This window comes from Pogoniulus pusillus, chromosome 39, assembly GCF_015220805.1.
Source record: "Pogoniulus pusillus isolate bPogPus1 chromosome 39, bPogPus1.pri, whole genome shotgun sequence".
Taxonomy (NCBI): Eukaryota; Metazoa; Chordata; class Aves; order Piciformes; family Lybiidae; genus Pogoniulus; species Pogoniulus pusillus.
The window spans coordinates 8144833-8169106 of NC_087302.1; the positions used below are offsets into that span (position 1 = coordinate 8144833).

Sequence of the window (24274 nt, forward strand, 5' to 3'; positions counted from 1 at the left end):
TTTGGGGTTTTTTCCCCTTCCCTCCTTTATTTGCAACCAAAACCCCTTTGGGGGATCAAAGAGCAACCACAAACTAATCACTGAACTATGCACAGGAGAGCAGGAGCCTGCAGCAGCTTTGCCTCTTGGCAGCAGCTCTGTGGCTTTTAACACTTCCTAGGGTCAGGGTTTAATACTTCTGCAGCTACTTCAAAGGATCCTCCAGGAGCTCTCTTTGGCCTTTTCCTGCTGTGCTCTTTTCTGAGCTTTGGTTTTTGTTTGGTTGGGGTTTGGGGTTGGGTTTGTTTTGATCCCCATCCTGCTGCCCCAAGCAGCTCCTGCAGCAGGATGAAGTTGGTTTTTAGGGGGTGAGGCCTGATTGGTGCTGACCTCAAATGGAATTGGGGGTGGGGGGGAGGGGGGTTGGGGAGCTGAAAGCCAGCTTCATGCTGAGCACAGCTCCTGGCTTGTGTGAGATGTCAGCTCCAGGGGGTGGGAAATGCTGCTCCACAGCTGCTCCACCACCCCCTTGGCTTGCTGGGCTTTGGCTCTCCCCCTGGGCTCGGGGCCAGGCTGCAGTGGGTGCCCCTGGTCCTGCCATGGGACCCTTCTCTTGTCTGGACTCCCCTCTCCCCTCCTCCCCCCCAGCTCCAAGCTGTCCTGAGCATGCCTTGACTTTGTATATGTGGTGCCAAACCCCCCCCTTGCCCCAGTGATGTCCCAAGCAGCCTTCCTGTGCTCCCCCCAGGCTCTCTGCCCCTTTGTCACCTGTACAGTTCCAGTCTGTGGTAGTTGTTGGCAGTATTAAACTGGTGAGTAACTGCTCAGCCTCCTCTGCTCTTCCTTCTGAGCCTTGGGCTGCTGTGAGCAGTGGGGACTGGTGTGGGGAAAGGGGCAGGAAGGTTCCTGCTGCTTGGCTCTGCAATGGGACAGGCTGGAGAAGAGCTTTGAGGCTGAGTCCAAGCCTCAGCCCAGCAGTGCCAGGGCACTGCCAAGCCATGGCCCTCAGCACCACAGCTCCAGGCTCTGAGACCCATGCAGGGGTGGGGACTGCAGCACTGCCCTGGGCAGCCTGGGCCAGGCCTGGGCAAGCCTCAAGGGGCAGAAATTGTTCCTTGTGGCCAACCTGAACCTGCCCTGGGGCAGCCTGAGGCCATTTCCTCTCATCCTGTCCCTTGTGCCCTGGCAGCAGAGCCCAACCCCAGCTGGCTGCAGCCTCCTCTCAGGGAGCTGCAGAGAGCAGTGAGGTCCTTCTGGGAGTGAGGAGCCCAAACCTGCCCCCAGCACTCCAGCTGTGGCCTCCCCAGTGCCCAGCCCAGGGGCACAATCCCTGCCCTGCTCCTGCTGCCCACACCAGTGCTAGGCCAGGCTGCTGGTGCCCTTCTAGGCCACCTGGGCACCCCCTGGCTCATCCCCAGTCACTGTCACCAGCACCCTCCCAGCTTCCTTTCCCACTGGGCAGTGGTTGTGACCCAAGGGCAGGACCCACCCAGGCTGCTTTGTTCTGAAGGGCTTTTGGCTGCTGCTGGCAGCTGTCACTGGTTCCTCACCCTGCTGGCAGCCTGGCAGGATGGTGCTGGGTGGCTCATGGAATGAGGGCAAACCTGTCCAGTGCTGCAGGTGCTGGGTGTGGGAGCCTCCAGCCCGGGCTGGGCTGATGGTGCTGGCAGGAGTGAGAGGCAGCAGCCAGCCCTGGGTCGTTGCCTGCTCCTTTATTTGGGTTCTCCTACAGTGGGTGGCAGCTGCTGGAGCTGTCGGCGCTGGGCAGGGAGGGGGCTCAGGGCTCAGCTACAGCCCCCCCGGGGAGGGGGCTCAGGGCTCAGCTACAGGCCCGGGGGAGTGCTTACAGAGAGCTCTCAGCAGCCCCAGAGCTCTGCCACTCTCCATTCCCTCTTCAGCCTGCCCCTGGCTCTCCTGCCTCCCCTCACCCCCCAGCCACAACCCCACCCGTGCTTGACCAAACCTCAGGCCACCAACCCCCCCCCCCCCCGGCCTTGATTTCTCCTGCCCAGGGCCTGGTTGGTCGCCAGGGAGGGGAGGCACTGGCGAGGGCTGCCCGGGGAGGCTGTGGAAGCCTCATCCCTGGCAGTGTGCCCGGAGCAAGCTGTGCCCAGGGCAGGGCTGGAGCTGGATTGTCTCTAAGGTCCCTTCCAGCCCAGTCTGTGGAGCTGCTGCCCCAGGGAGCTGCAGCAGTGGGGCAGGAGCTGAGAGCTCTTTGGGCCTCCTGACCTGAGAGCAGTGAGGGTAGGGAGAGCCTGGCACAGGCTGCCCGGGGGGGGCTGTGGCTGCCTCCTCCCCCCTCCCTGGAGGTGGCCAAGGCCAGGCTGGATGAGGCCTTGAGCAGCCTGGGCTGGTGCAGGTGTCCCTGGGCAGGGGCTGGAGCTGGATGAGCTTTGAGGTCCCTGTAGGGTTCTGTGCCTCTTCCCCCCCCCTCCAAACCTCCTGCTCTGATGGATTGAGCTTTGCCGGGGAGGGGGCACCAGGGGGCAGAGCCTGGCCCCGCAGTGCTGCCCACCCGGGGCAGGGTGGGTGGAGGATGGCTCCAATGTGTGGGCACTTCTGGGGCTCTCTCCCTGGCAGGCCCGGGGGGGGCTGCTGCTGCCTGCCCTCTGCAGCTCTCCTTGGCCAGGCTCCAGGAGCTCTCTGCTCTAAAACACACCCGAGAGAAAAGAGGAAGTGGCCACGGAAGGGACGAGGAAGGTTCAGCATCAGCCCCCCCGGGCTCGGGGGGGGCCTTGGTCGGGCAGGTCGTAGAAAAAGTAGGGTCTGGGCCTTGGGGTCTGCTGCTGCTCCCTTGGCTCTGCTCAGCAGAACGGCTGCAGGGCAGGGAAGTCCTCTCCTCTTCTGCAGGGGGCAAGAGAAGAAGGTTAAAGGCTGCCCAGCACCGGGGGCACAGCTGCCAGGGCACGGGGAGGGAGGGCACAGCTGCCAGGGCACAGGGAGGGCACAGGGCACAAGGATGCAGCTTCTCCTTGCACCAGCAACAGGGAAGCATCAACGACCCCGAGCAGGGCCAAGCCCTGGGGCTCTGCACCTCCTGTGCCCTCTGCTCACCAGCTCCTGCTGCTGCCTGCACCCTGCCTGTCCCTGCCTGGGCACAGCATCTCCACTGTGCAAGTGGAAGCTGCTCCCAGGGCAGCTTTGCTCAGAGCTGGGGGCTGAGTCCTGCTTCCCTCCCTGGGGTGCTGCTACCTTGCAGGATGCTACCTGGGGGGGGACCTGTCTTGGGGGGGGGGGGGGAACTGCTTGAGGGGAGCTACATGGAGGGGACCTGCCCCACCCTGCCTGCTGCATTTCCTCCTCTACCTGAGGACAAGGGACAAGGGACAAGGCAGGAGCTGGAGGGTCCCTGGAAGGCATCGGAGCCTCTCCCCAGCAGTGCCAGGGCACCACCACCCCCCCAGCCTCGGCCCTCAGCTCTGCACCTCTCTGAGGACTCCACCACTGCCCCTGGGCCAAGGGGAGAAATTGTCCCTCCGAGTGTCACAGGATGTCAGGGGTTGGAGAGGACCCAAAGAGGTCACTGAGTCCATCCCCCCCCGCCAGAGCAGGACCAGACCACCTGAACCCCCCCCGGGCTCACATCTCCTGGCACTTCGGTGCCCATGCCCACTCCTGGGCTTGGCCACATCTCCCCCCAGGGCCGTCTCGGGGGGGCTCAGCAGCAGTACCTGGCAGGGGGCGCTCAGAAGAGGCCACAGTCCTTCAGGTTCTCCTTGATGATGACATCGGTGACGGCGTCGAAGACGAACTTGACGTTCTGGGTGTCTGTGGCACAGGTCATGTGGCTGTAGATCTCCTTCACATCCTTCCGCATGTTCAGGTCCAGGAACTGAGTCTTGATGTAGTTCCCTGCGTCCTCGAACGTGTTGGGACCTGCGGAGGGAGGGAGGGAGGGAAGCGAACTGCTGCTGCCCGCTCGGCTGCTGCCCGCTCGGCTGCTGCCCGCTCGGCTGCTGCCCGCTCGGCTGCTGCCCCGCGGGGGCGCCCAGCAGCAGGGCAGGCTCAGGGCTGCTTCGGGAGGGTGAGGTTGGGAAGCTTCCTCCAGAGGAGGAGGAGGAGCAAGGCTGGGTGGCAGCTGCACCTAGCACCCAAAACGCCATTTTAGCCCAGTTTAGCCCAGTTCAGCCCTTCCAAGCACAAAAAAGCTCCGTCTTAGCTCCCTTCAAGCCTTCCAAACCCCTTCCCGAGCCCACAGCTCTGCCCCTCCCCTACTCCTGCCTGCAGGAGCTGGGCTGGGTCCCAGCCTGCCCCCACCCCCGCTGCTGTGCCGCCGTTTGGGGGAGGGGGCCTGGGCCCCCCCAGCACTCACCATCGTACTCTGGGAAGCAGATGCTGAGGTGAACCTTCTTGATCTTCTCCTCGAAAAGGTCCTTCTTGTTGAGGAAGAGGATGATGGAGGTGGCTGCGAAGAACTTGTGGTTGCATATGCTGTTGAAGAGGTGCAGGGACTCGTGCATGCGGTTCTGCGGCCGGGGGGGGGCACAGTTACAGACCACTCTGCGCCACTGCAGCCCCCCGGGCCCCTCCCAGATGCTCCCCTGGGCCTCAGCAGCCAACGGCTCAGCTCCTGTGCCCAGGTCCCTCCTGCCCATCCACACCCCCCCGGTGTGGGCAGCTGGGACCAATCCAGGTGGAGCTGAGGGTGAGCTCCATGATAACTGAGCTGCTCCAGACCTCCTTGGCAGCTTCTGGGATGTTCAGAACCTGGACAAGCACCCAGGGAGAGCAGGCTGAGGGCACTGAGCTGCTGTGCCCTGCACCCAGGCTGGGCTGTGGGATGCTCCTGCTGGATCATGGCCTCTGGCTGCTCCCTGCAGCTTTGGGCAGCAAAGCTCCAGTTCAGAGCAGGCCTCCAGCTGCCAGCTCACTGCAGGAGTAGCCTCAGGGGGCTCAGGCTCCCTCCAGCCAGAGCTAAGCCCAGGCCTGAGCTGCTGATGCTCTGCTGAGGGCAGGTGCAGCTCCTCCACCTGGGCACAGCAGCAGGAGGGTTCCTCAGCAGTGCCAGGGCTGCTGTGGCCCTGTCCAGCTGCCCACTGTGGCAGCTTCTCGGTACAGCTTTGGTCAGCAGGGCACCAGCAGGGCACCAGCAGGGCACCAGCAGGACCAGCAATGGCCCAGCCCTGCCCCTCCCCACGCAAGGGAACTGTCCCAGCCTCTCCCGAGGAGCCCTCCACAGGCTGCTCCTTCAGGGCTGAGGAAGGGCTGCATGACCCTGCCCGGCGCTGGCAAGCCCCAGGGGTGCTGGACCCCAACCTCGGCTCAGCTCCCGGCGGTGGCATTTGGGCAGCAGAGCGCTGGGAGCAGCCGCAGCTGGTAGGAGATGCCAGCGAGGCCACTCTGCCCCGGGGCAGGGAGGAGGCTTCTGCTCCGCTCCTCTGCGGCCCGGAGGTGACCTGCGCTGGGTCCTCCTCCGGGGCAGATCCTCCCTCCCCAAGCCCTCTTTGGCATCTCCTCTCCTGCTCCCCTGCCCGGTGCTCTGCCCGCGGCTGGGAGGGCTCCCTGGCGGCTCTCGGAGGGGGCTGGGGCTGGGAACTGCTTTGCCCTCGCTCGGAAGGCCCAGGGCAGGCTGAGGGGAGCATGGGCAGGCTGAGGGGAGCATGGGCAGGCTGAGGGGAGCATGGGCAGGCTGAGGGGAGCATGGGCAGGCTGAGGGGAGCATGGGCAGGCTGAGGGGAGCATGGGCAGGCTGAGCCGACCTTGGCCCCACCACTTCGGCTGTGTTGCTGTGCCCCAGCGGCAGCGCCGAGAGCTTTGCTGGGTTCAGCTGGGAGGGAGCCAGCTCCAGCTCTGCTCTCCAGTGAGCCTGGCACAGGCTGCCCAGGGAGGTTGTGGCTGCCCCTGCCTGGAGGTGGTCGAGGCCAGGCTGGGAGGGGCTCTGTGCTGCTGGGAGGGGTCCGTGCCCACGGCAGGGGGTCGCAGCTGGATGATCTCGAAGGTCCCTTCCAGCCGAACCCATTCCATGATCTCCCACCCCCTCCCCACGTCACCCAGGGCAGGGGGTGTTGTGCCCCCCTCCCCCTGGGCACCCAGCTCCAGCTGGGCACCCCTGGCACCCTGACCCACCACTTCATCGTCCTCCACCAGCACCATGTCGTAGGCGCTCAGCGCCCCGCAGAAGATGATGCAGGTCACGCCCTCGAAGCAGTGGATCCACTTCTTGCGCTCCGACCGCTGCCCGCCCACGTCGAACATCCTGGGGAGGGGACAAGGCCCGGGGGAGGGGACAAGGACGGAGGGGGCAGGTGACACATCTGCCACCCCCAGCCTCACGGTGCCAGCACCCCGCAGGGATGCAGTGACCAACAAGCCCCGGCCCGGGTGGTCGTTGGAGCAGCAGGTTCGGCCCAGAGCCCCCTCCCCATTGATAGGGCTGAGAGGGGGTGGGGGGGGGCATAGGGGGGCAATGAGGGGGTGATGGGGGAGTAATGAGGAGGGTGAGGGGCAGCTGTTGGGGGGAGGGGGGGCTGGAGAGCTGGGGGGGCCTGCGGGGGGGCCAGGGGCAGACACCCACCTGAAGTTCAGGTCCTTGACAGAGAACTTGGTCTCGATGATGCCTGTGGTCTTGACTCGGGAGCGCAGCACATCCTGCTCGTTGGGCAGGTACCCAGGGGCAGTGATCCTGTCCAGCTGGTTCAGGTAGCTGCCAGGGCACAGGAGGGCACCTGACCCACTGCTGGGGGCTGCTCGTTTCCCGTGCGCCCCCCACAGGTGGCTTTTTGGGGCAGAGCTCTGCTCCAGGGCAGCAGCATCCCTAGGGGACTGCAGGGGCACTGGGGTGGGGGCATGAGGGGACCGGTAGGATGGGAGGTGGCACTGGTGGGCTAGAGGATGGCACCAGTGGCATAGAGGAGGATGACAATTGGTGGAGTGGGGACAGCACCAGCTGGAGATGAAGGATGGCACTGGTGGGACAGATGGCACCAATGGGCTGGAGGATGGCACTGGTGGAATGGAGGATGGGTCCAGAGGGAGGAAGGGTGGAACCAGAAGGACAGAGAGTGGCACTGGTGGCATCCCAGTGTGACAGAGAACGTCCCTGGTGAGCTGAGAGTGGAACCAGAAGGACAGAGAGTGGCACTGGTGGGTGAGATGCCCCCAGGGGGATGGAAGATGGCACTGGCAGGTTGGAGGGCAGCAGCCTTGGGATGCTCCCAAGGATCAGGAAGGGGATTGACTGTTTTGGGCTGGATGGGAGATGGCAGTGAGCACCCGAGGGGGTGCCCAGGCACGTCCCTGTGCCCGCCCAGGCCCCGCTGGTGCCCACACTCACTATGCAGCTGAGTCATTGAGCTGGTACTCGGCAGCGCGGTCGAAGCAAGCCTGGACCCCTGCATCCTTCCACAGCTTCTGGATGCAGTCCACCAGCTCCGGGGGCATGGTGCCCTCCTCGATGGAGTCGGCCAGGTTGAAGAGCTGCCGCCCATCGTCCTGCAAGAGGGAGCCTGTGCCACCGCGCCTGGCACCCGAGGAGCCCCCAGGGCTGGGCAACAGGAGGCCTGCACAGACCACATCCCTGGGGGTTCCCGGGGTCGGGGGGGGGGGGGGGGGGGGGAGGGGCACGGTGCCAGCCGCGGGGGCGGGCACAGGCAGCCGCACTGACCGCGCGGGAGGACTCGGCGTAGTCGATGCCCAGCGTGGACATGGCTCGGATGATGGCCAGGATGGACTGCAGGATGTTGCCGTAGATGATGGCCTTGAACTCCATGCACTCCTCGGGGGTGTACCCGTCCTGGTGGATGATCCTGGCGGGGGAGGGGGCGCAGTGGCCTCGACCCTGAGCTCTGGCACACCCTGAGCTGACCCCCCCCAGCCCCTCCCAGCGTCACCCCACCCCGGGAATCAGCAGAGTGCCACTGCCAGCATGGCATGGCAGGAGGCAGGCAGGGGGACACTGAGGCCCTGCTGCCTCCTGCCCATGAGTTGGGGTCTCCCTGGTGGCTCCCCCACCCTCAGCGCTGAGCGCCTCGGGCCGTACTCACTTCATCTGCTTCACGATGGTGCTCTTGCCTGACTCTCCAGCCCCTGCAAACGGGAGGGCACCTGAGCGCTGCCCGCAGCCCTGCCGCCCCCCGGCGGGCACCTCCCCCCTGCCCACGCCACCTCCTCTCCCCCTTGCACCCAGAGCTGGACCGCACCTCGGGGAACCCCAGGGGCTGTGGAGACCCCCCGGGCTGGGGTGCCCTGGGGGTGCCAGTGGGGGTCCCACGCTCCCGCCCGCCGCGGGCAGCGCCGGCGGTGGCTTGGGGGCCGTAAGCGGCTTAGGGCGGCACAGGAAGCCGCTTAGAATTAGGCTGCTAATCGCCTTGACCCAGCCCCCCCACCTGGATAAGCCTCTGCCGCCGGCCCCTGCCCCGCGGGGCCCTCCGATGCCTCCCCGTGGGGTCACCCCCGTGCTCAGGCGGGGCGCAGAGGGACCTCCAAGGCACTGCCCGTGCCTAGCCTGCGCCCAGCAGTAGGGTTTAGGGGTGCAGGTCACTGCCCAGGCTCTTGCTGAGCCCCCTGAGGTGTGCTGCAGCCTGGCCTGGCTGGGCCGTGGTGCCCTGGCGCTGCCTTCGCCGTTCCCTTGCTGCCTCCTCTGTCCCTGCCACCTGTCTAGGTGCTGTCATGAGCTGATGCCACCCTTGGCACACTCCCTGGGGACATCAGCTGCTGGGGCAGCCTCAGTGGGAGCTAAGGAAGGCTGTGGGGAAGGGACTCTTTGGGGAGAGGGAGGGCAGAGCTCCGGGAGGGCACAGGGCTGAGGACTGCCTGTCCCTATCCCTGTCCCCATCTCTGCCCTCATCCCTGTCCCTATCCCTGTCCCCATCTCTGCCTTCATCCCTGTCCCCATCCCTGTCCCCATCCCTGTCCCCATCCCTGTTCCCATCTCTGTCCCCATCCCTGCCTTCATCCCAGGTCCCCTCCCTGTCCCCATCCCTGTCCCCTCTTCATGACTGCTTTTCCTCCCTGCCCATCCCTGGCATCGAGAGGGCTCCTAACACCAGATGGGGACTGGGGGACACCTCCTGCCTCTTCTTAAGGATGCCTCCTGCCCTGTCTCAGGAACACCTCCTGCCCCGTCCCAGGGACACCTCCTGCCCTGTCTCAGGAACACCTCCTGCCCTGTCTCAGGAACACCTCCTGCCCCGTCCCAAGGACGCCTCCTGCCCCCTCGCAGGGGCTTCCCCTCGGCTCTCACCGAGCAGAAGCAGCTTGACCGTCTTGGCCTCCTTATCGGCGTCCTCTTGGAGCTTCTTCTCCAGCTCCTTGGACCTCTTGGCCATCTCCTTGTCCTCGGCGCTGGCCCCGCTCCCCATGGCCTCCTCTCCCTCCTCTAACTCGTCGAGCAGGTCGAGGTCCCCAATCTCTTCCAGCTCTCCGCGGGGCTCTGCGCACGCACCCTGGGGGCGGGCGGTGGGCGACAAGAGAGAGAAAGAGAAGCCCCTGGGAGCCGGAGCTGGGCACCCCCCGGCGGCGCTCGGTGGGTCCGCGCGGGCTGGCTGCCCCCCGCTCTCTCCCCTAATCGCCCATGGGTAACCTGATTTGTTTGCCCCCCGGGATTTGGGGACTTTTTATCTCGCCATGTGACCCAGGAAATCCAATTAGCCCAAGATGGCAAAGATTAGGGCTCGGGGGGGCGGGGGGGGGGGGCAGAAATAAGATGGGCATCCCGGGCAGGTGGGCACGGGGGGCTTTATGTAAGGGGCAGGCAGCCTGACCCCCTCTGCCCGTGGGGATGGGGACACTCACGCAGGGGCTGTGTGTGCCCCCTCCCCGCCCCAGGATGTCTCAGAGGGCTTGCCCGGGTCTGGGGGTGTCCCCGCGGGTCGTGCCCCCGCCGTGGGTTGTGTCAGCCCTGGGGATGGGCTCAGTGCTGGGGGTGGGCTCGGTCTCCTGCTTTTGTCCTACCCTGGGTGCCGTCAGGGTGGTGCCAGGGGGATGGGTGGCACCGGGGGGTTCCTGCTGGCGTGGAAAGGGAGCTAATGACCCCGGGTGGGTAAGGATCCCCCCCTAATCCTGCCCCGTGGGTGCCAGCCCTCACCCTCCCGCTGCCTAAGCTCTTTAATGGGATCCTGCACTCAGCCTTCATCATCATCCTCCTCCTCCTCCTGGGCTCAGCACCTCTCACCCCCCGCCAAGCCCAGCAGGACCACGGAGACCACCCCAGGGAGGGGGCAGAGAGGGCAGGTGGCTGCCCCCCCCCCCCCGCCACAGCTGGTCCTGGCTGCAGGGCTGGCACCTTAGGGCACATCTACCCAAGCTGGGCCGTGGGGGGGCCATAAAAACCTGCTGCAGGTGCCCAGGGGGTGGGTTTGAGGTCCCCCAAATCCCTGCCCCCCGCAGGGCCACTGAGGTCTTCCTGTCCCTTCGCAGCGTCCCCTCGGTGTGCCCCCCCCTGCCACCACCCCTGCCAGCCGCGGTGGCATGGGCACAGCCTGTCCCCGCCGCCGGCACAAAGCCCCTTCTGAGCCTCTAATGAACTTGGCGCTAATGAAGGGGGTCCAATTAAAATGCCAACCCCTCCCCGCCCCGTGCCAGGGCGCTGCGGACGCTGCTCTCACCCACCGCCAGCCCGGGGGGGTCCCCGCCCGTGCCCACCTCCCCGATGTGGCAGGGCCGCCCCCAGGCAGCCTGGCACAGAAGTGGCCTCGATGGGTGGCGTCACCTGGCAGTCGCTCCGCGGGACGGCAGGATGGGGCTGGGGACGCCAGGCGGGGGGGTGCCAGGCCTGGTGGGTGGCATTCCCTCCGCTCCGGCGGCGGCTAAAAATACCCCCCCGGCTCCGGTGCCGGATTAGGGGACTCGGACGGGTGCTCGGCGGGGACACAGCCTGGCGCCCACCGGGACCTGGCACCCACAAGCACCCGGCACCCACCAGGACCTGGCACCCACCAAAGCCTAGCACCGAGAAGGACGCAGCACCCACCGAAGCCTGGCACCCACCGAAGCCTGGCACCCACCGGACCCCCCCCAAACTCCTTCCTGGTACCCACCCGACCCTGGCACTTGAGCCCGCCGGAGCCACCGGCACAGGTAGGGACCTGCGGTGGTCGTGGCTGGGGGGACACGAGGGGCGTGATGCCCCCCCCGAGTCCTGCTTCCTGGGTGGGAGGCTGTGGGGGGGTGTCCCTGTGTGCCCTCAACCTGGCTGGGGGTTCGGGGGTGCTTGGGAGGGCTCAGACCCGGTGCTGGCACCCCGTGGGCTGTGGGTGCTGAGGGCATCCAACCCCCCCACAGAGGGTGTGGTGTGGGGGGAGGGGGCACAGGTGATGGAGCGCGGACCCCTGCCGGGGTGCGACCCCCCCGGGAGGGGCTGCTCACTGCGGGGGAGGCAGGGCCCACTTCGGGGGGGGTACAGTGGTGCAGCACCCACGCTGCGAGGGGCTTGCCCATGCCGGGGGGCAGGGTGCCAGGGGGTGGGGGAGGAGGGGGGCAGTGCCCAGCGGGGGGGTACGGAAGTGGACTGAGCGGAGGGAGGTACCCAAACACTGCTGGGGGTGGTGCTGGGCCTGGGGGGGAGCGCTTCAGGGGGGGGCACTGCCTGCCTTGGTCGGGAGTATTTGCCTGGGGGGGCACTGACTGTCTTAGAGGGGCACTACCTGTCTGGGGGGGCAGTGCCTGTCGGGGGGAGCAGTGCCAGTCTTGAAGGGGTCAGTGCCTGTCCTGGGGGGTGGGGGGCACGGCCCGTCGGGGGGGGCAGTACCAGTCGGGGGGGACAGTGCCTGCCTTAGGGTGGGGGGCGCAGGAGGCACTGGGCGCCAGTGCTCGTCCTGGGGGGGTCACTGCCCGTCTCGGGGGGGCGTGGGGGGCACCAGACCCACACGGAGCGGTGCCGCCTATCGGTAGTGGGCGCTGCCATTTTGGGGGGCGGCGACAGAGCAGGTCAGGGGGGGCTGCGCCTGACGCCCCCTCCCTGGGCACTGCGATGCCCTGGGGGGCAGGTCCCTGCTCCCCCCTCGCAGCCCAGCCCCGCGGCAGGGTTGGTTGCCCTGACAACCTCCCCCGCGCGCACCCCGCCCCCCCCCCGCTGCCTCTCCTCCTCCTCCTCCTCCTCCTCCCCGGCCACATCCTCCTCCCGCCCATCCTCTTCCTCGCTCGGGCTTCCGGCGCCGGCCCCGCCGGGGACTTTGGTCCAGCCCCGGGGCTCCGGCAGCGACCGCGGCCAGGGCCCCGCCGCCGGCACACACCGCGCCGGGGGCCGCCCCCCGCACCCGGCCTGCCGCCGACCCCCCCCGCACCACCCCCAGCGCCAGCCCAAACCCCTCCCCAACCCCAGCGCCAATCCCCCCCCAATTGCTGCCCCCTCCCCTTCCTGGCCGACCCTCCCCCGCCCTCCGCTGCCTTCCCCTCCCATCGCCCCCCCCGCCCCAAACCCCATCGCCGACCCCTCCGCGGCCCCCTCCCCATCGCTGTGCCCCTCCATTGCCAATCCCCCCCCCCCCGCCTCAATCCTCATCGCCAACCCTTCCTCCCCCCCCCTTGCTAACACCGCCCCCCATCGCCCCCCCCGGCGCCGCCATGTCCTCGCCCAGCCCTGCCAAGTGTCCCTTCAAGAAGCGAGGCAGCCTGCAGGCGGCCCCCCCCGCAGGTGAGAGCCCCCAGCGCCCCCCCAGCGCCCCTCCCCCCCCTCCCCGCTCCCCCCCAGTCCCAACCTGGGGCTGAACTCCCTCCCCCCCCCCCCCCAACCCCCGCATGGTCCCAGCGGCCCCCTGGGGGTGACACGCGGGGGGGGAGGGTGGGTGGGTGCCGCGGGGGGGGGGGCAGTGATTTGGGGGGGTCTATAATTCAGGGGGCAGGGCCCATGGCCCGGGGCGGGGGGGGCTGCCCGTGGGCGCCGTGGGGTGACGTGGCCGTGGCGGTGTCCCCGGAGCCGCACAGCGTCGCCGGCGCTGCTGGGGGTGTCCGTGTGTGCCCCCCCCGTGCCCGGCACCGCGGTGCCCGGCGGGGTTCTGTGGCGCAGCGGTGGCGCAGCGAGTGCCGGAGAGGAGGAGGAGGGTGAGGAGGGGTACGGGGGGCACCGAGCCCCCCCCATCAGGTGTTGGGGCTGGGGGCGGTTGGGGGCAGCCACCGTGCGTCACCCCGCGGGGTCTGGGCTGGCAGCGAGGTGGGGCGATGGTGGCACAGGATGGGCGAGGTGGCACTTTGTGGTTGGCACTCGGCTGGCGCTGCTGGTGGCAGGAGACTTGAGGTGCTGCCAGGCCTGTGCTTGGCCACGGGAGACACGCGTGGGGCCACGGCTGCCCCGGCTGGGTGGCACAGGGTGATGGGCATGGCCGGCTGGCCCCGTGTGCTAAGCTGCCCGGGGCTATGCACCAGCGGGCGCATCCCGGGTGGCAGCGGTGCCATCCTTGCCCTCAGTGACAACGGGCACCAGCCCTGGCAGGGTGCCACTGGTTGTCACCGCTGCCTGGCACAGGCAGGCACCCACAGGTACCCACGTGGTGAGGAAACTGAGGCAGGGCAGAGAACGGCTCCGGTAGGGGCAGGAGGGTGCCAGGCAGTGCCCCTTTGGCTGGGGGGGGGGGGGGGCATCACCACCACCGCAGCTCAGTTTGGCCTCGGGCCGGGGGGGGGGGGGGCTGTGGAGGGGCTGGTTAACCCCTCCCTGCCCAGGCTGTGCTGGGGGGGTCCCGGCTGACTGTGCTGCTGTCGGCAGAGCTGCGGGGGGGGCTGAGCTCCCGGCCCCTGCAGTCGGCTCGGTCCCTGCCGGGGCCCCCCCACTGCCTGAAGCACTTCCCGGTGGACCTGCGCACCTCCATGGACGGCAAGTACAAGGAGATCGCCGAGGTGGGGCCCGGGCCTCGGGGGCGTCCCTGTGCCGATGGGGGGGGGGGTCCCACCTCTACCTTTCCCGCCCCAAACAGCTGATGCCAGCCATGCCCGGGCCGCAGCTGGTACCACCTCCACCAGCCTCTCCTCCCTGGCAGCTTGGAGTTGGGCAGGAGCTGGTCCCACATCCACCTTCTCCCTGGCCCCATCCTCTCCCTGTCCAGCCCCCAAGCTGCGGCTCCGTTTGGGCACCTCCCTGTGCCCTCTTGGCCGGGCAGGCTGAGGCTGGGCATGGCTGATGCCAGTGATGCCCAGGCAGGAGCTGGTCCCACATCCACCTTCTCCCTGCCCCCATCCTCTCCCTGTCCACCCCACAAGCTGCGGCTCTGTTCGGGCACCTCCCTGTGCCCTGTTGGCCGGGCAGGCTGCGGCTGGGCACGGCTGATGCCCGGGCTGGGCACGGCTGATGCCCAGGCTGCCCGGGCAGGAGCTGTTCTGCCGCTCGCTGGCCGAGAGCGAGATGCGCTCTGCCCCCTACGAGTTCCCCGAGGAGAGCCCAATCGAGCAGCTGGAGGAGCGGCGCCAGCGCCTGGAGCGCCAGATCAGCCAGGACGTGAAGTAAGCCGGGAGGGGGCCCCGGCGTGTCCCCTGCCACCCGTGGGGGGGGTGGGTCGTGCCCGCTGTGTGTCCCCTCTGCCGTGGCTGTCACGCTTGCTGTGGCCTCCTCCGGGGTCGAGTTTGGTTTGGTTTTGTTTCCTTTGCTGCTTTGTGTCTGGCTCGGGTCGGTTTCAGCATTAACCTGGGGGTGTTTTCTTCTCCCCCCCCACCTCCTGTCCTGGCTTCTGTCCCTCCTGTCCCCTCCCCACCCCTGGCCCTGCCTGTCCCCAGACTCGAGCCCGACATTTTGCTCAGAGCCAAACAGGACTTCCTGAAAATTGACAGTGCCACGGACCTACAGTGAGTGTCCAGCGCGGGGACACCGCCCGCGGGCACCGGGGGGGGCATCGGGGACGCCCCCCAGCCCCACTCTGGCCCAGCCTCCCCCCAGAACCCAGCGCCCAGAGGTCCTCACCCAGCGGCTCTCGCTGGCACTGCAGGGGTTAATGCACCCAAAGGGATTTGAGGGGTGGGGGCGAGCTGGGGGAGGGTCCCAGCCCTGCTGGTGGCACACACAGGACCCTGTCCTGGCCCTGTCACCCCTGCCCTGATGGGAGGGGTCCAACGCTGCTTGTCCCCCTCCCTCCTGTCTCCGCTTGGGAGTTGTCTGTGTCACGAGTGACTTCGTTCTCTGTGCCCCCCCCCCCCCCCCCCATTGCCACTTCTCGTTGTGCTCGTGTGGGGCTGGGGGATGTGTCTGGGCCGGGGGCACAATGTCACCACCTACAGGACACGGGTGGCACCCAGCTGCCCTGCCCTGGTGGCAGCATCCATGGGGACCACATCGCCCTCCTGCTGCTCCGAGGCTGGGCACAGCCCCTGGGGCTGCTGCTGCTGGGGGGGAACAGGTGGGGGGCCGCCGCCGGGGGCGGGGGCCAGGCTGTGCCACGCTGCCACCATCCGTGCCCGCAGGCTCCTGAGGGAGCAGCAGGAGGAGCTGATGGACCATGTGCCCAAGGAGCGGGAGGCGCTGCTGGAGCGGGAGTTCCAGCGGGTCACCATCTCCGGCGAGGAGAAGTGTGGGGTGAGCCTGCGCGCAGCCCCCGCCCGCCGCCGCCCGGGGAGGGGCTCGGAGCCTGTGTCAGCCTCCCCCCCTCGGCCTCCTCCTCCTCCTCAGGTGCCCTTCACGGACCTGCTGGACGCGGCCAAGAGCGTGGTGAAGGCTCTGTTCGTGCGGGAGAAGTACATGGGCCTGTCCCTGCAGAGCTTCTGCCAGACCACTGCCCGCTACCTGCAGCAGCTCTCCGAGAAGCCCCTGGAGACCCGCGGGCACCACGAGGTGCCCGAGACCCCCGTGGCTGCCGGTGAGGGCAGGGGCTGGGGGGGCTCACCTTGGGCTGGGCTGCCCGAGGAACCACCCCCCATGCTGGCACAGCCTGGGCAGTGGGGCACTGGGGCTGTTGTTGTGCCACTCTGCTGGGCACTGGGGAGGGCTCATCCTGAGCACTGTGTGTGGTGCTGGGACCCTCGCTGCAGGAGGGAGGCTGAGGGGCTGGGGAGGGCTCATCCTGAGCACTGTGTGTGGTGCTGGGACCCTCGCTGTGGGAGGGAGGCTGAGGGCTGGGGAGGGTCCAGAGGAGAGTGACAGGACTGGAGGAGAAGGCTGCTGGGGAGAGGCTGAGGGAGCTGTGGGGAGGTTTAGCCTGGAGAAGAGAAGGTTCAGGGGGGACCTTAGCACACTGCAGCTGCCTGAAGGGAAGGTGTAGTGAGGTGGGGGTCAGGCTCTGCTCCCAGGCAGCTTGTGCCAAGAGGAGAGGGCATGGTCTGGAGCTGTGCCAAGGGAGGGTTCAGTTGGATGCTAGGAAGCACTTCCCAGGGTTAGGTTGGACGCTGGGAAGCACTTCCTGATGGAAAGGGTCATTAGCACAGGCATGGACTGCCCAGGAGGTGGTGGAGTTGCCCCCCCTGGGGGTGTTTAAGGCAGGGTTGGATGTGGCACTCGGGGCCATGGTCTGCTCAGTGCGGTGGTGCCAGGTCAGGGGCTGAGCTCGATGCCCTCCGAGGTCTGCTGCAGCCTGAGTGACTGTGGCTGTGTGCTGGCTCTGCCCGGGTGTGTCCTGCTGCAGATGCCCCCGTGCACCCCCCGTTCACCGAGCAGCACCCCTACGAGGCCTGGGACCCCCAGGCCATGCCAGCTGACCTGGGCTTCGGCCTGAAGATGGTGGATGGTGTCGTGCACGTCTACACCAAGCAGAACCTCACCGACAAGTGAGGCCTGGGGCTGGGGGCTGGGGGCTCCCTGGGGCCATTAGTGTGCTGTGGTGGGGGCCAAGGGGCCCATGGAATGTCCCCACCCATGACCCACTTCTATTCCCCCACCCAGGAGCACAGAGCTGGACCTGCCCTACCCAGACCTGCAGGAGTTCATCGCTGACATGAACTTCCTGATGGCTCTGATCATCAATGGGCCCATGTAAGGGGAAGGGTCCCAGTGTGGGGGGGTCCTGAGAGGAAGTGCCACCATGGGGGGGGTCTGTGGGGAGGTTTGCACTATGAGGATGTCCCTGGGGGGTGAGGATCCCACCATGGAGTGTCTTGTGGAGGGTCCCACCATGGAGATGCCTTCGAGGGGAATGTCACCAGGGAACTGCCTTTGGAAGGATCTCACCACGAGGGTGTCCTGGGGGGTGTCACACCTTGGAGATGGCTTTGAGGGGTGGTCTCACCATGGGGTGGCTTTGAGGGGGCTGTCACCATGGGGTTGTCTCTGGGGATCCCACCATGGAATGTCTTGAAAGAGAAAGAACCCTGGGGACAGCACCAGAGGGCATGGTTGTAGCTGTGCCACACGCTGCTGGTGCAGCTCCCAGGTCCTCCCTTGCTTGTGGGCACTGTACACAGGGTGTGGGGGGGCTCCGAGAGCCCAGCTGCTGGTGGGCAGCAGCCTTTTGGGGCTGGCTCTTGTCTCTCCTGTCCCCCAAACTGCTGCCCCCTGCCCTCCTGGCACAGCAAATCCTTCTGCTACCGGCGGCTGCAGTACCTGAGCTCCAAGTTCCAGATGCATGTCCTGCTCAACGAGATGAAGGAGCTGGCAGCCCAGAAGAAGGTTCCCCACCGAGACTTCTACAACATCCGCAAGGTACCTGCTGGCTGCGCCGGGGGCAGGGCGGGGCCAGGGCACGCCTGGCAGCCCTCCGACCCTCGCCCCATCCCCGGGCAGGTGGACACCCACATCCACGCCTCCTCCTGCATGAACCAGAAGCATCTCCTGCGCTTCATCAAGAGGGCCATGAAGAAGCACCTGGACGAGATCGTCCACGTGGAGAACGGCAAGGAGCAGACGCTGAAGGAGGTGTTCGAGACCATGAACCTCACTGCCTACGACCTGAGCGTGGACACCTTGGACGTGCACGCGGTACGGGCCCCCTGGGGGCCGAGGGGGGCGAATCCTCTGCGGGGGCTGGTCCCAGGGTGAGGTGGGAGGCACTGTGGGGCTGGGCTGAGCCCCTCCTGGCCCCGGCAGGACCGCAACACCTTCCACCGCTTCGACAAGTTCAACGCCAAGTACAACCCCATCGGGGAGTCCATCCTGAGGGAGATCTTCATCAAGACAGACAACTGCGTCTCGGGGAAGTACTTTGCCCACATCATCAAGGTGAGCAGCGCTGGCGGGCGGCCCCTCTGCGCCTCCTTCCCTCCCGGCCCGCGGCGGCAGCGCCCGGGGCTGACCCTGGCGCCGCCCGGGCAGGAGGTGATGTCGGACCTGGAGGAGAGCAAGTACCAGAACGCGGAGCTGCGGCTGTCCATCTACGGGCGCTCTCGGGACGAGTGGGACAAGCTGGCTCGCTGGGCTGTCACCCACCGCGTCCACTCCAACAACGTGCGCTGGCTGGTGCAGGTGCCGCGGCTCTTGTGAGTGCCCCCCGCCGCTCGCCCCGGCCCGGGCTGCGTCCCGCCGGGGAAGGTGGAGCCCACCTCGGGTGGGACGGCACAGCCAGGCCTGAGCAGGCTCTGCCCTCCCGCAGCGATGTGTACCGGACGAAGAGGCAGTTGGCCAACTTCCAGGAGATGCTGGAGAACATCTTCATGCCCCTCTACGAGGCCACCGTGCACCCTGCCCAGCACCCAGAGCTGCATCTCTTCCTGGAGCATGTGAGTGCCACAGCCTGCTCCCCCCTGCCACAGCCTGCTGCCACCACCGGCCCCCAGCCCGGACCCAGCTTAAGGGGGTCCTGCTGGAGGGGGACCTCTGCCAGCCTGGGGTTGTCTGCTGCAGGTGGACGGCTTCGACAGTGTGGACGACGAGTCCAAGCCTGAGCACCACATCTTCAACCAGGACAGTCCCTTGCCAGGCAACTGGGTGGAGGAGGACAACCCCCCCTACTCCTACTACCTGTACTACATGTATGCCAACATGACAGTCCTCAACCACCTCCGACGGTAAGGACAGCCTGGGGGCCCTGGCACCTCCACCCGTCCTGGGAGGGTGTTGCTGAGGGGTGTGGGGGGGATGTCAGATGGTGATGGTGAAGAGGAGGCTCAGCGCACAGCTCATTGCTGTCTGCAGCTCCCTGAAGGGAGGCTGTGGCCAGGTGGGGTTGGGCTCTACTGCCAGGCAAGCAGCAACAGAACAAAGAGTGTGCCAGGGCAGGTTCAGGCTGGATGTTAGGAGGAAGCTGTGCCCAGAGAGAGTGATTGGCACTGGAATGGGCTGCCCAGGGAGGTGGTGGAGTCGCTCTTCCTGGAGGTGTTGAAGCAAGGCCTGGCTGGGGCGCTGAGTGCCATGGTCTGGGTGACTGGATTGGACCGGGGGCTAGGATGGACTGGATGAGCTTGGAGGCCTCTGCCAGCCTGGCCTGATGCTGTGGTGGGCACCCCCGGGCAGGAGGAGAGGCTTCCACACCTTCGTGCTGCGCCCGCACTGCGGCGAGGCTGGGCCCATCCACCACCTGGTCTCGGGCTTCATGGTGTCGGAGAACATCTCCCACGGGCTGCTGCTGCGCAAGGTCAGCTGGGCTGGGGCTGCCCGCGGGCACGGGGGGCACGGGACCCCACCCCCAGCCTCATGCTCCCGCGCCCCTCCCCAGGCCCCCGTGCTGCAGTACCTGTACTACCTGGCGCAGATTGGCATCGCCATGTCCCCGCTGAGCAACAACAGCCTCTTCCTCAGCTACCACCGCAACCCCCTGCCCGAGTACCTCTCGCGGGGCCTCATGGTCTCCCTCTCCACCGACGACCCCCTCCAGTTCCACTTCACCAAGGTGAGCAGCTGGGGGAGGAGGAGGCCACAAGCCCCCTGAGAAAGGTCTGTGGGGTGGCCACCAGTCAGGCCCTGGTGATGGGATAGGGTTGGCGATGAGCAGGGGCAGGGCAGTGCCAACAGGCTCCGGAGGGTGCAGATGGATCGGAGAGGGTGAGAGGGGCTGGGGACCTCCACGCTCAGTAAATCTGCAGGTGACAGCAGGCTGGGTGCCAGCGTTGACCTGCTGGAGGGGTGGAGGCTCTGCAGAGGGCCCTGGCCAGGCTGCATCCATGGCACGAGGCCAATGGGCTGAGGTTCACCAAGGGCTGGATCCTGCACTTGGGGTGCAACAACCCCACAACGGTGCCAGGCTGGGCACAGAGTGGCTGGAAACTGCCCACTGGAAAAGGATCCTGGGGATGCTGGTTGACAGCAGCTGGAGATGGGCCAGAGGGTGCCCAGGTGGCCAAGAAGGGCACCAGCAGCCTGGCCTGGATCAGCACTGCTGTGGGCAGCAGAAGCAGAGCAGGGATTGTGCCCCTGGACCGGGCACTGGGGAGGCCTCAGCTGGAGTGCTGGGAGCAGTTTGGGCCCCTCCTTCCAAGATGGGCACTGAGGGACACGTTTCAGCCCCAGCCTTGGCAGAGCCAGAGAGCGGCTGACATGGATGAGCCAAAAGCTCTTCTGCAACCAGAGCCACTCTGTGATCCTCTGCGGGGGGCGGTGGGGGTGTGTGTGTCCCATGGGCGAGTGCTGAGGCCCTTGTGCCCCCTTGTGCCCCCCAGGAGCCGCTGATGGAGGAGTACAGCATTGCCACCCAGGTCTGGAAGCTCAGCTCCTGCGACATGTGCGAGCTCGCCCGCAACAGCGTCCTCATGAGCGGCTTCTCCCACAAGGTAGCACAGCCCCCACCAGCAGCACCCACCCGCGGCTGCAAGGCCACTGTGGGAGCTTTCCCCTTCCCCTGCTCAGGTGAAGAGCTACTGGCTGGGTCCCAACTACCTGAAGGAAGGCCCAGAGGGCAACGACATCCGCCGGACCAACGTGCCCGACATCCGCGTCAGCTACCGCTTCGAGACGCTGTGCCAGGAGCTGACGCTCATCACCCAGGCGGTGCAGAGCGAGGAGCTGGAGACCATCCAGGAGGAGGATGTGCTGACCTTCGGCCCCCCCCCCGGGCACCCACTGACTGCCCCGCCTCAGGGACCCCCCCCAACACACACGACTTGTGTCACCCCACATCCATCCAGGGCTTTGCTGCCGTCCTCCCCTTCCTCAGCCTCCTGCTACCTCCCTCCCTGGGAAGGGGACGTTCCCCACTGCTGTCCCCAGCGCCCCCCGAGGTGACACCGTGGGGGGGGGGGGGGGGCAGTTGCTGGGTTTTTGCCATTTATTGTTTTGGGTTTTTTTTGTCACTGTTTTTTAAACTGATGTCTTGTGGCTGGGTTGGTCTTTGCTGGGGCTGGTGGCAGTGGGGACACGGGAGGTGACACTGGTGCTGGGGGGTCCTGGCTCCACTTCCTGGGCACAGCAGTGCTGGGCAGGGAGATGTCGTGGGAGGGCCCAGGCCACCAACAGGGCCCAGCTCCGTCCACGCTGTTGCCCGGTGGGGACAAACAGCAGCACCCAGGACTCGGACCTGGGCTCCTCTCTAACCCTCCCTGCCACAAGGTGGCGCAGTGGCCATGGGGTGCACGCAGGAGGAGCGGGGTGGGGCCGGGGACTAGTCCCTCAGCGCAGGGAAGAAGGCGAAGGGATCCGGGTGAGCCGTGCGCCCGTCCGCCAAGCTCCCCGGGGCTGTTTGTGGCCCGGATCGGGCCGGATGAGGCTTCTCCCGTCCTGGCGTGAGCGTTTCCCCGTCCCCGTGTGCCCCCAGCCCGCCCCTGCCGTGTCCCCCAAGAAGGGTGCGGAGCTGGCAGGAGAACGTGCAGGCGGCGACAGAAACCAAACAATTAAACCCTGAGCGGCGGGCACGGAAAATAAAGTGTTTAAGTCCAAGAGTTCGGTGTAAGCGTGGAGGGAGGGCGGGAGCGCAGCCCCCGGGGACACGGAGGCAGCGCCGGGGGGCACCAGGCAGCGTCCGCACCGGGTGGTCCTGGGGCTGGGCTTGGGGACACGGCTGTCCGCAACGGAGGAGGAGGAGGAGGAGGAGGAGGGCTGCTGGTTAGTCTGCGTCTGCGCAGCAGAAGCTGCTGAGGCCTTGGCTGGTTCCCCGCCCTGGGTTGGCTCTGAGTTCGGGCGGGTGCCCGCGGAGCTGGGGCCCGATCCTGCGCCGCGGTGGCTGCCCCAGCGCTGGCTCCTGTGCTGGCAGGACGCCCTGGCACCCTGCTGGCACCCGGTCACGTGGGAGGCGGAGGGCGTTGCCCGGGGGAGCGTTAAGTGCTCCGCCGCTGTCGGTGTGCCCGCAGAGCCGGAGCTGGGTGGCACCATGGTGGTCACGCTGGGCTACTGGGAGCTCCGTGGGGTGAGTGGGTGTGGGAGGAGAAGGAGAGTGGTAAAGCCTTGCGGGGGGGTGGGGTGCACTGGTGAGTGTGACCCGGGGCGGGGGTGGGGGGTCCTGGGTGAGCAGGCAGCGCAGGGGGGCGTTGGTGGATGCGGGCGCTGGAGGTGTGCTGTGTGTCCCCTCAGCTGGCAAATGCCATCCGCCTGCTGCTGGAGTACACCGACACCCCCTACGAGGAGAAGCGATACCAACCTGGTCGAGGTGAGGGGGGGCAGGGGTGTTCCCCGACAAAGTCTGTTCTCTCCAGGTTGTTCCCCCCGCTGGGGTCCCTCGTCCCCGCAATTGGTGCTGCGTCAGACCCCGGCCCGGGCAGAGGGAACTGCCTGTGGGGCAGGGTGAAAGCTCAGCCTGGCCTCCTGCCCCTCCTGGCCCTCATGCCAGGTCTGGGGTTGGGCAGCGCTGCCCCCCAGCTCCCTCCCCCCCGCTCCCGTATCTTCTCATCCCCCCGGACCTTGGTGCCCGTTCCGTGTCCTCCCTTCTCTGCCCAAGGAGGGTGCGCGGGGAGGTGGCGACAGCGACAGGCGGCTGCTGCCGGAGCACACTGGGGACCCCCCTGCTGTGCACCCCCGGCACCGTGAATTGCTGTCGGGATGAGGGCGGGGGGGGGCTCCCCTCACTCTGTGTCTCTCTGCCCCCTCCCAGCCCCTGAGTACGACAGGAGGGAGTGGCTCGAGGAGAAGGAGAAGCTGGGACTCGACTTCCCCAACGTAGGTGATGGGTGAGGGCGTGGGGGGGGCACGTGGGGAGGGGGCTGGCAGAGCGTGGGTCTGAGCCCTGCATGCCGTTGCCCCCGCAGCTGCCCTACCTCATCGATGGCCCCATCAAGCTGACCCAGAGCAATGCCATCGTGCGCTACATCGCCCGCAAGCACAACATGTGTGAGTGGGGGGGCACAGCGTCAAGTGGGGGTGCTCGGGGATGAGGGGATGGGAGGGTGTGACTGACGCCTCCCCATGGCACAGGTGGTGAGACAGAGCAGGAGAAGGTGTACGTGGACCTGCTGGAGAACGAGCTCATGGATCTGAGGATGAACTTTGTCCGACTCTGCTACAGTGCGGACTTCGTGAGTGGTGGGGTGGGGCAGAGGCGGAAGGAGCTTCCCCTCCCCAGGGCTCTTGTCCCTGGCCGCACTGTGGAGTGTGTTGGGGTGCAGCCCTCGCCAGGCTGGGGGGAAGTTGCTTGGGTTTTCTGCTGGGGGTGGGAGGTAGCTGGGGGGCACGGCCCTGAGCCCAGCTTGGTGCCCCGCGCAGGAGAAGCTGAAGCCTGCGTACCTGGAGCATCTGCCGCGGAAGCTGCAGGAGCTGTCGCGGTTCCTGGGCTCCCGCAAGTGGTTCGTAGGGGACAAGGTAAGCTGGGGGCTGCTGGGGCGTGTGGGGGGGTCCCTGCAGGAGCTGAGCCCCCCCTCTCCCCCCTCTCGCAGCTCACCTATGTGGACTTTGTGGCATACGATGTCCTGGACCAGCACCGCATGTTCGTCCCTGCCTGCCCTGAGCTGCAGGGCGGCAACCTGGGCCAGTTCCTGCAGCGCTTCGAGGTGAGGGGGCTGTGGGGGGGACACATCCTGCTGTCACCTGTGCTGTCCCCAGCACCTTGCTACCCCAGTTCCCATCCCCAACACATCAGTGTCCCCACTCGACGCCCCGGGGTCGCTGTCACCATCCTTGGCCCCCAGTGCCCCTGTGCCTCCATCTCCACCTCCCCCCGCAGGCTCTGGAGAGGATCTCTGCCTACATGCGCTCAGGACGCTATCTCAAGACTCCTATTTTCTGGCCTACGGCGAAGTGGTGCAACACAAAGGAGTGATTGGGGTGACCTGCTCTGCCCCCTGCATCTCATCAGCCTCCCCCACCCCACCTGCCCCTTCTCCTGCTCAATAAATCACAGAGGGAGCTTCGTAGGGAGCTGCCCCCTGGTCCCACCGCTTGGGGGGTGCATGGAGCTGCCGTGGGACGGGGTGCTGGGGAGGGGGGCGGGCTGTGGGGACCCCCAGTTTTGTGGGATGACTCCTGAGGCTGTACAGGGGAGGAGGGTTGGACCCTTCTGCACGCTGCAGAGCCTTGGCTTGGTGTCAAGGGGGCACAGGAGGTGCTATGGGGGCATCCAGGCTTCACCTCTGGGCTTGGCACACGGCTTGGGGGGCAGCAGTGCCGGTTGTGGGGACGCTGTGGGGCTGCCCATCCCGGCAGCAGGACCCAGTTCCT

At 67.0% G+C, this 24274-nt stretch overlaps 3 protein-coding genes across 4 annotated transcripts; 2 read left to right on the plus strand and 1 right to left on the minus strand.

The window, feature by feature from the left end:
* Positions 1-1989: 1989 nt before the first annotated feature.
* On the minus strand, positions 1990-9278 carry GNAT2 (G protein subunit alpha transducin 2). The gene is made up of 9 exons (XM_064173986.1): positions 9161-9278; positions 7962-8004; positions 7583-7724; positions 7253-7410; positions 6494-6622; positions 6046-6175; positions 4292-4445; positions 3651-3855; positions 1990-2823 (listed from the first exon to the last, which is right to left on the minus strand). Exons 1-8 carry the CDS (start codon positions 9276-9278, stop codon positions 3665-3667), a joined length of 1065 nt encoding a protein of 354 aa, XP_064030056.1. The 3' UTR covers positions 1990-2823; positions 3651-3664.
* A 3162-nt stretch (positions 9279-12440) lies between these two features.
* On the plus strand, positions 12441-21568 carry AMPD2 (adenosine monophosphate deaminase 2). Of its 2 annotated transcripts, XM_064173863.1 has the most exons (18): positions 12441-12550; positions 13619-13749; positions 14219-14349; positions 14620-14688; positions 15301-15412; positions 15506-15692; positions 16455-16596; positions 16712-16801; positions 17338-17467; positions 17549-17743; positions 17852-17983; positions 18077-18240; positions 18354-18480; positions 18605-18768; positions 19214-19334; positions 19416-19589; positions 20356-20466; positions 20543-21568. In XM_064173863.1, exons 1-18 carry the CDS (start codon positions 12481-12483, stop codon positions 20915-20917), a joined length of 2625 nt encoding a protein of 874 aa, XP_064029933.1. In that variant the 5' UTR covers positions 12441-12480; the 3' UTR covers positions 20918-21568. The 2 variants fall into 2 exon arrangements, with proteins under 2 accessions (XP_064029933.1, XP_064029934.1); XM_064173864.1 differs by lacking the exon at positions 14620-14688 and having other exon boundaries at positions 12442-12550.
* A 214-nt stretch (positions 21569-21782) lies between these two features.
* LOC135191519 (glutathione S-transferase 2-like) lies at positions 21783-23996 on the plus strand. The gene is made up of 8 exons (XM_064173869.1): positions 21783-22034; positions 22199-22274; positions 22716-22780; positions 22870-22951; positions 23036-23136; positions 23324-23419; positions 23494-23607; positions 23781-23996. Exons 1-8 carry the CDS (start codon positions 21999-22001, stop codon positions 23874-23876), a joined length of 666 nt encoding a protein of 221 aa, XP_064029939.1. The 5' UTR covers positions 21783-21998; the 3' UTR covers positions 23877-23996.
* The last annotated feature ends 278 nt before the right edge of the window (positions 23997-24274 follow it).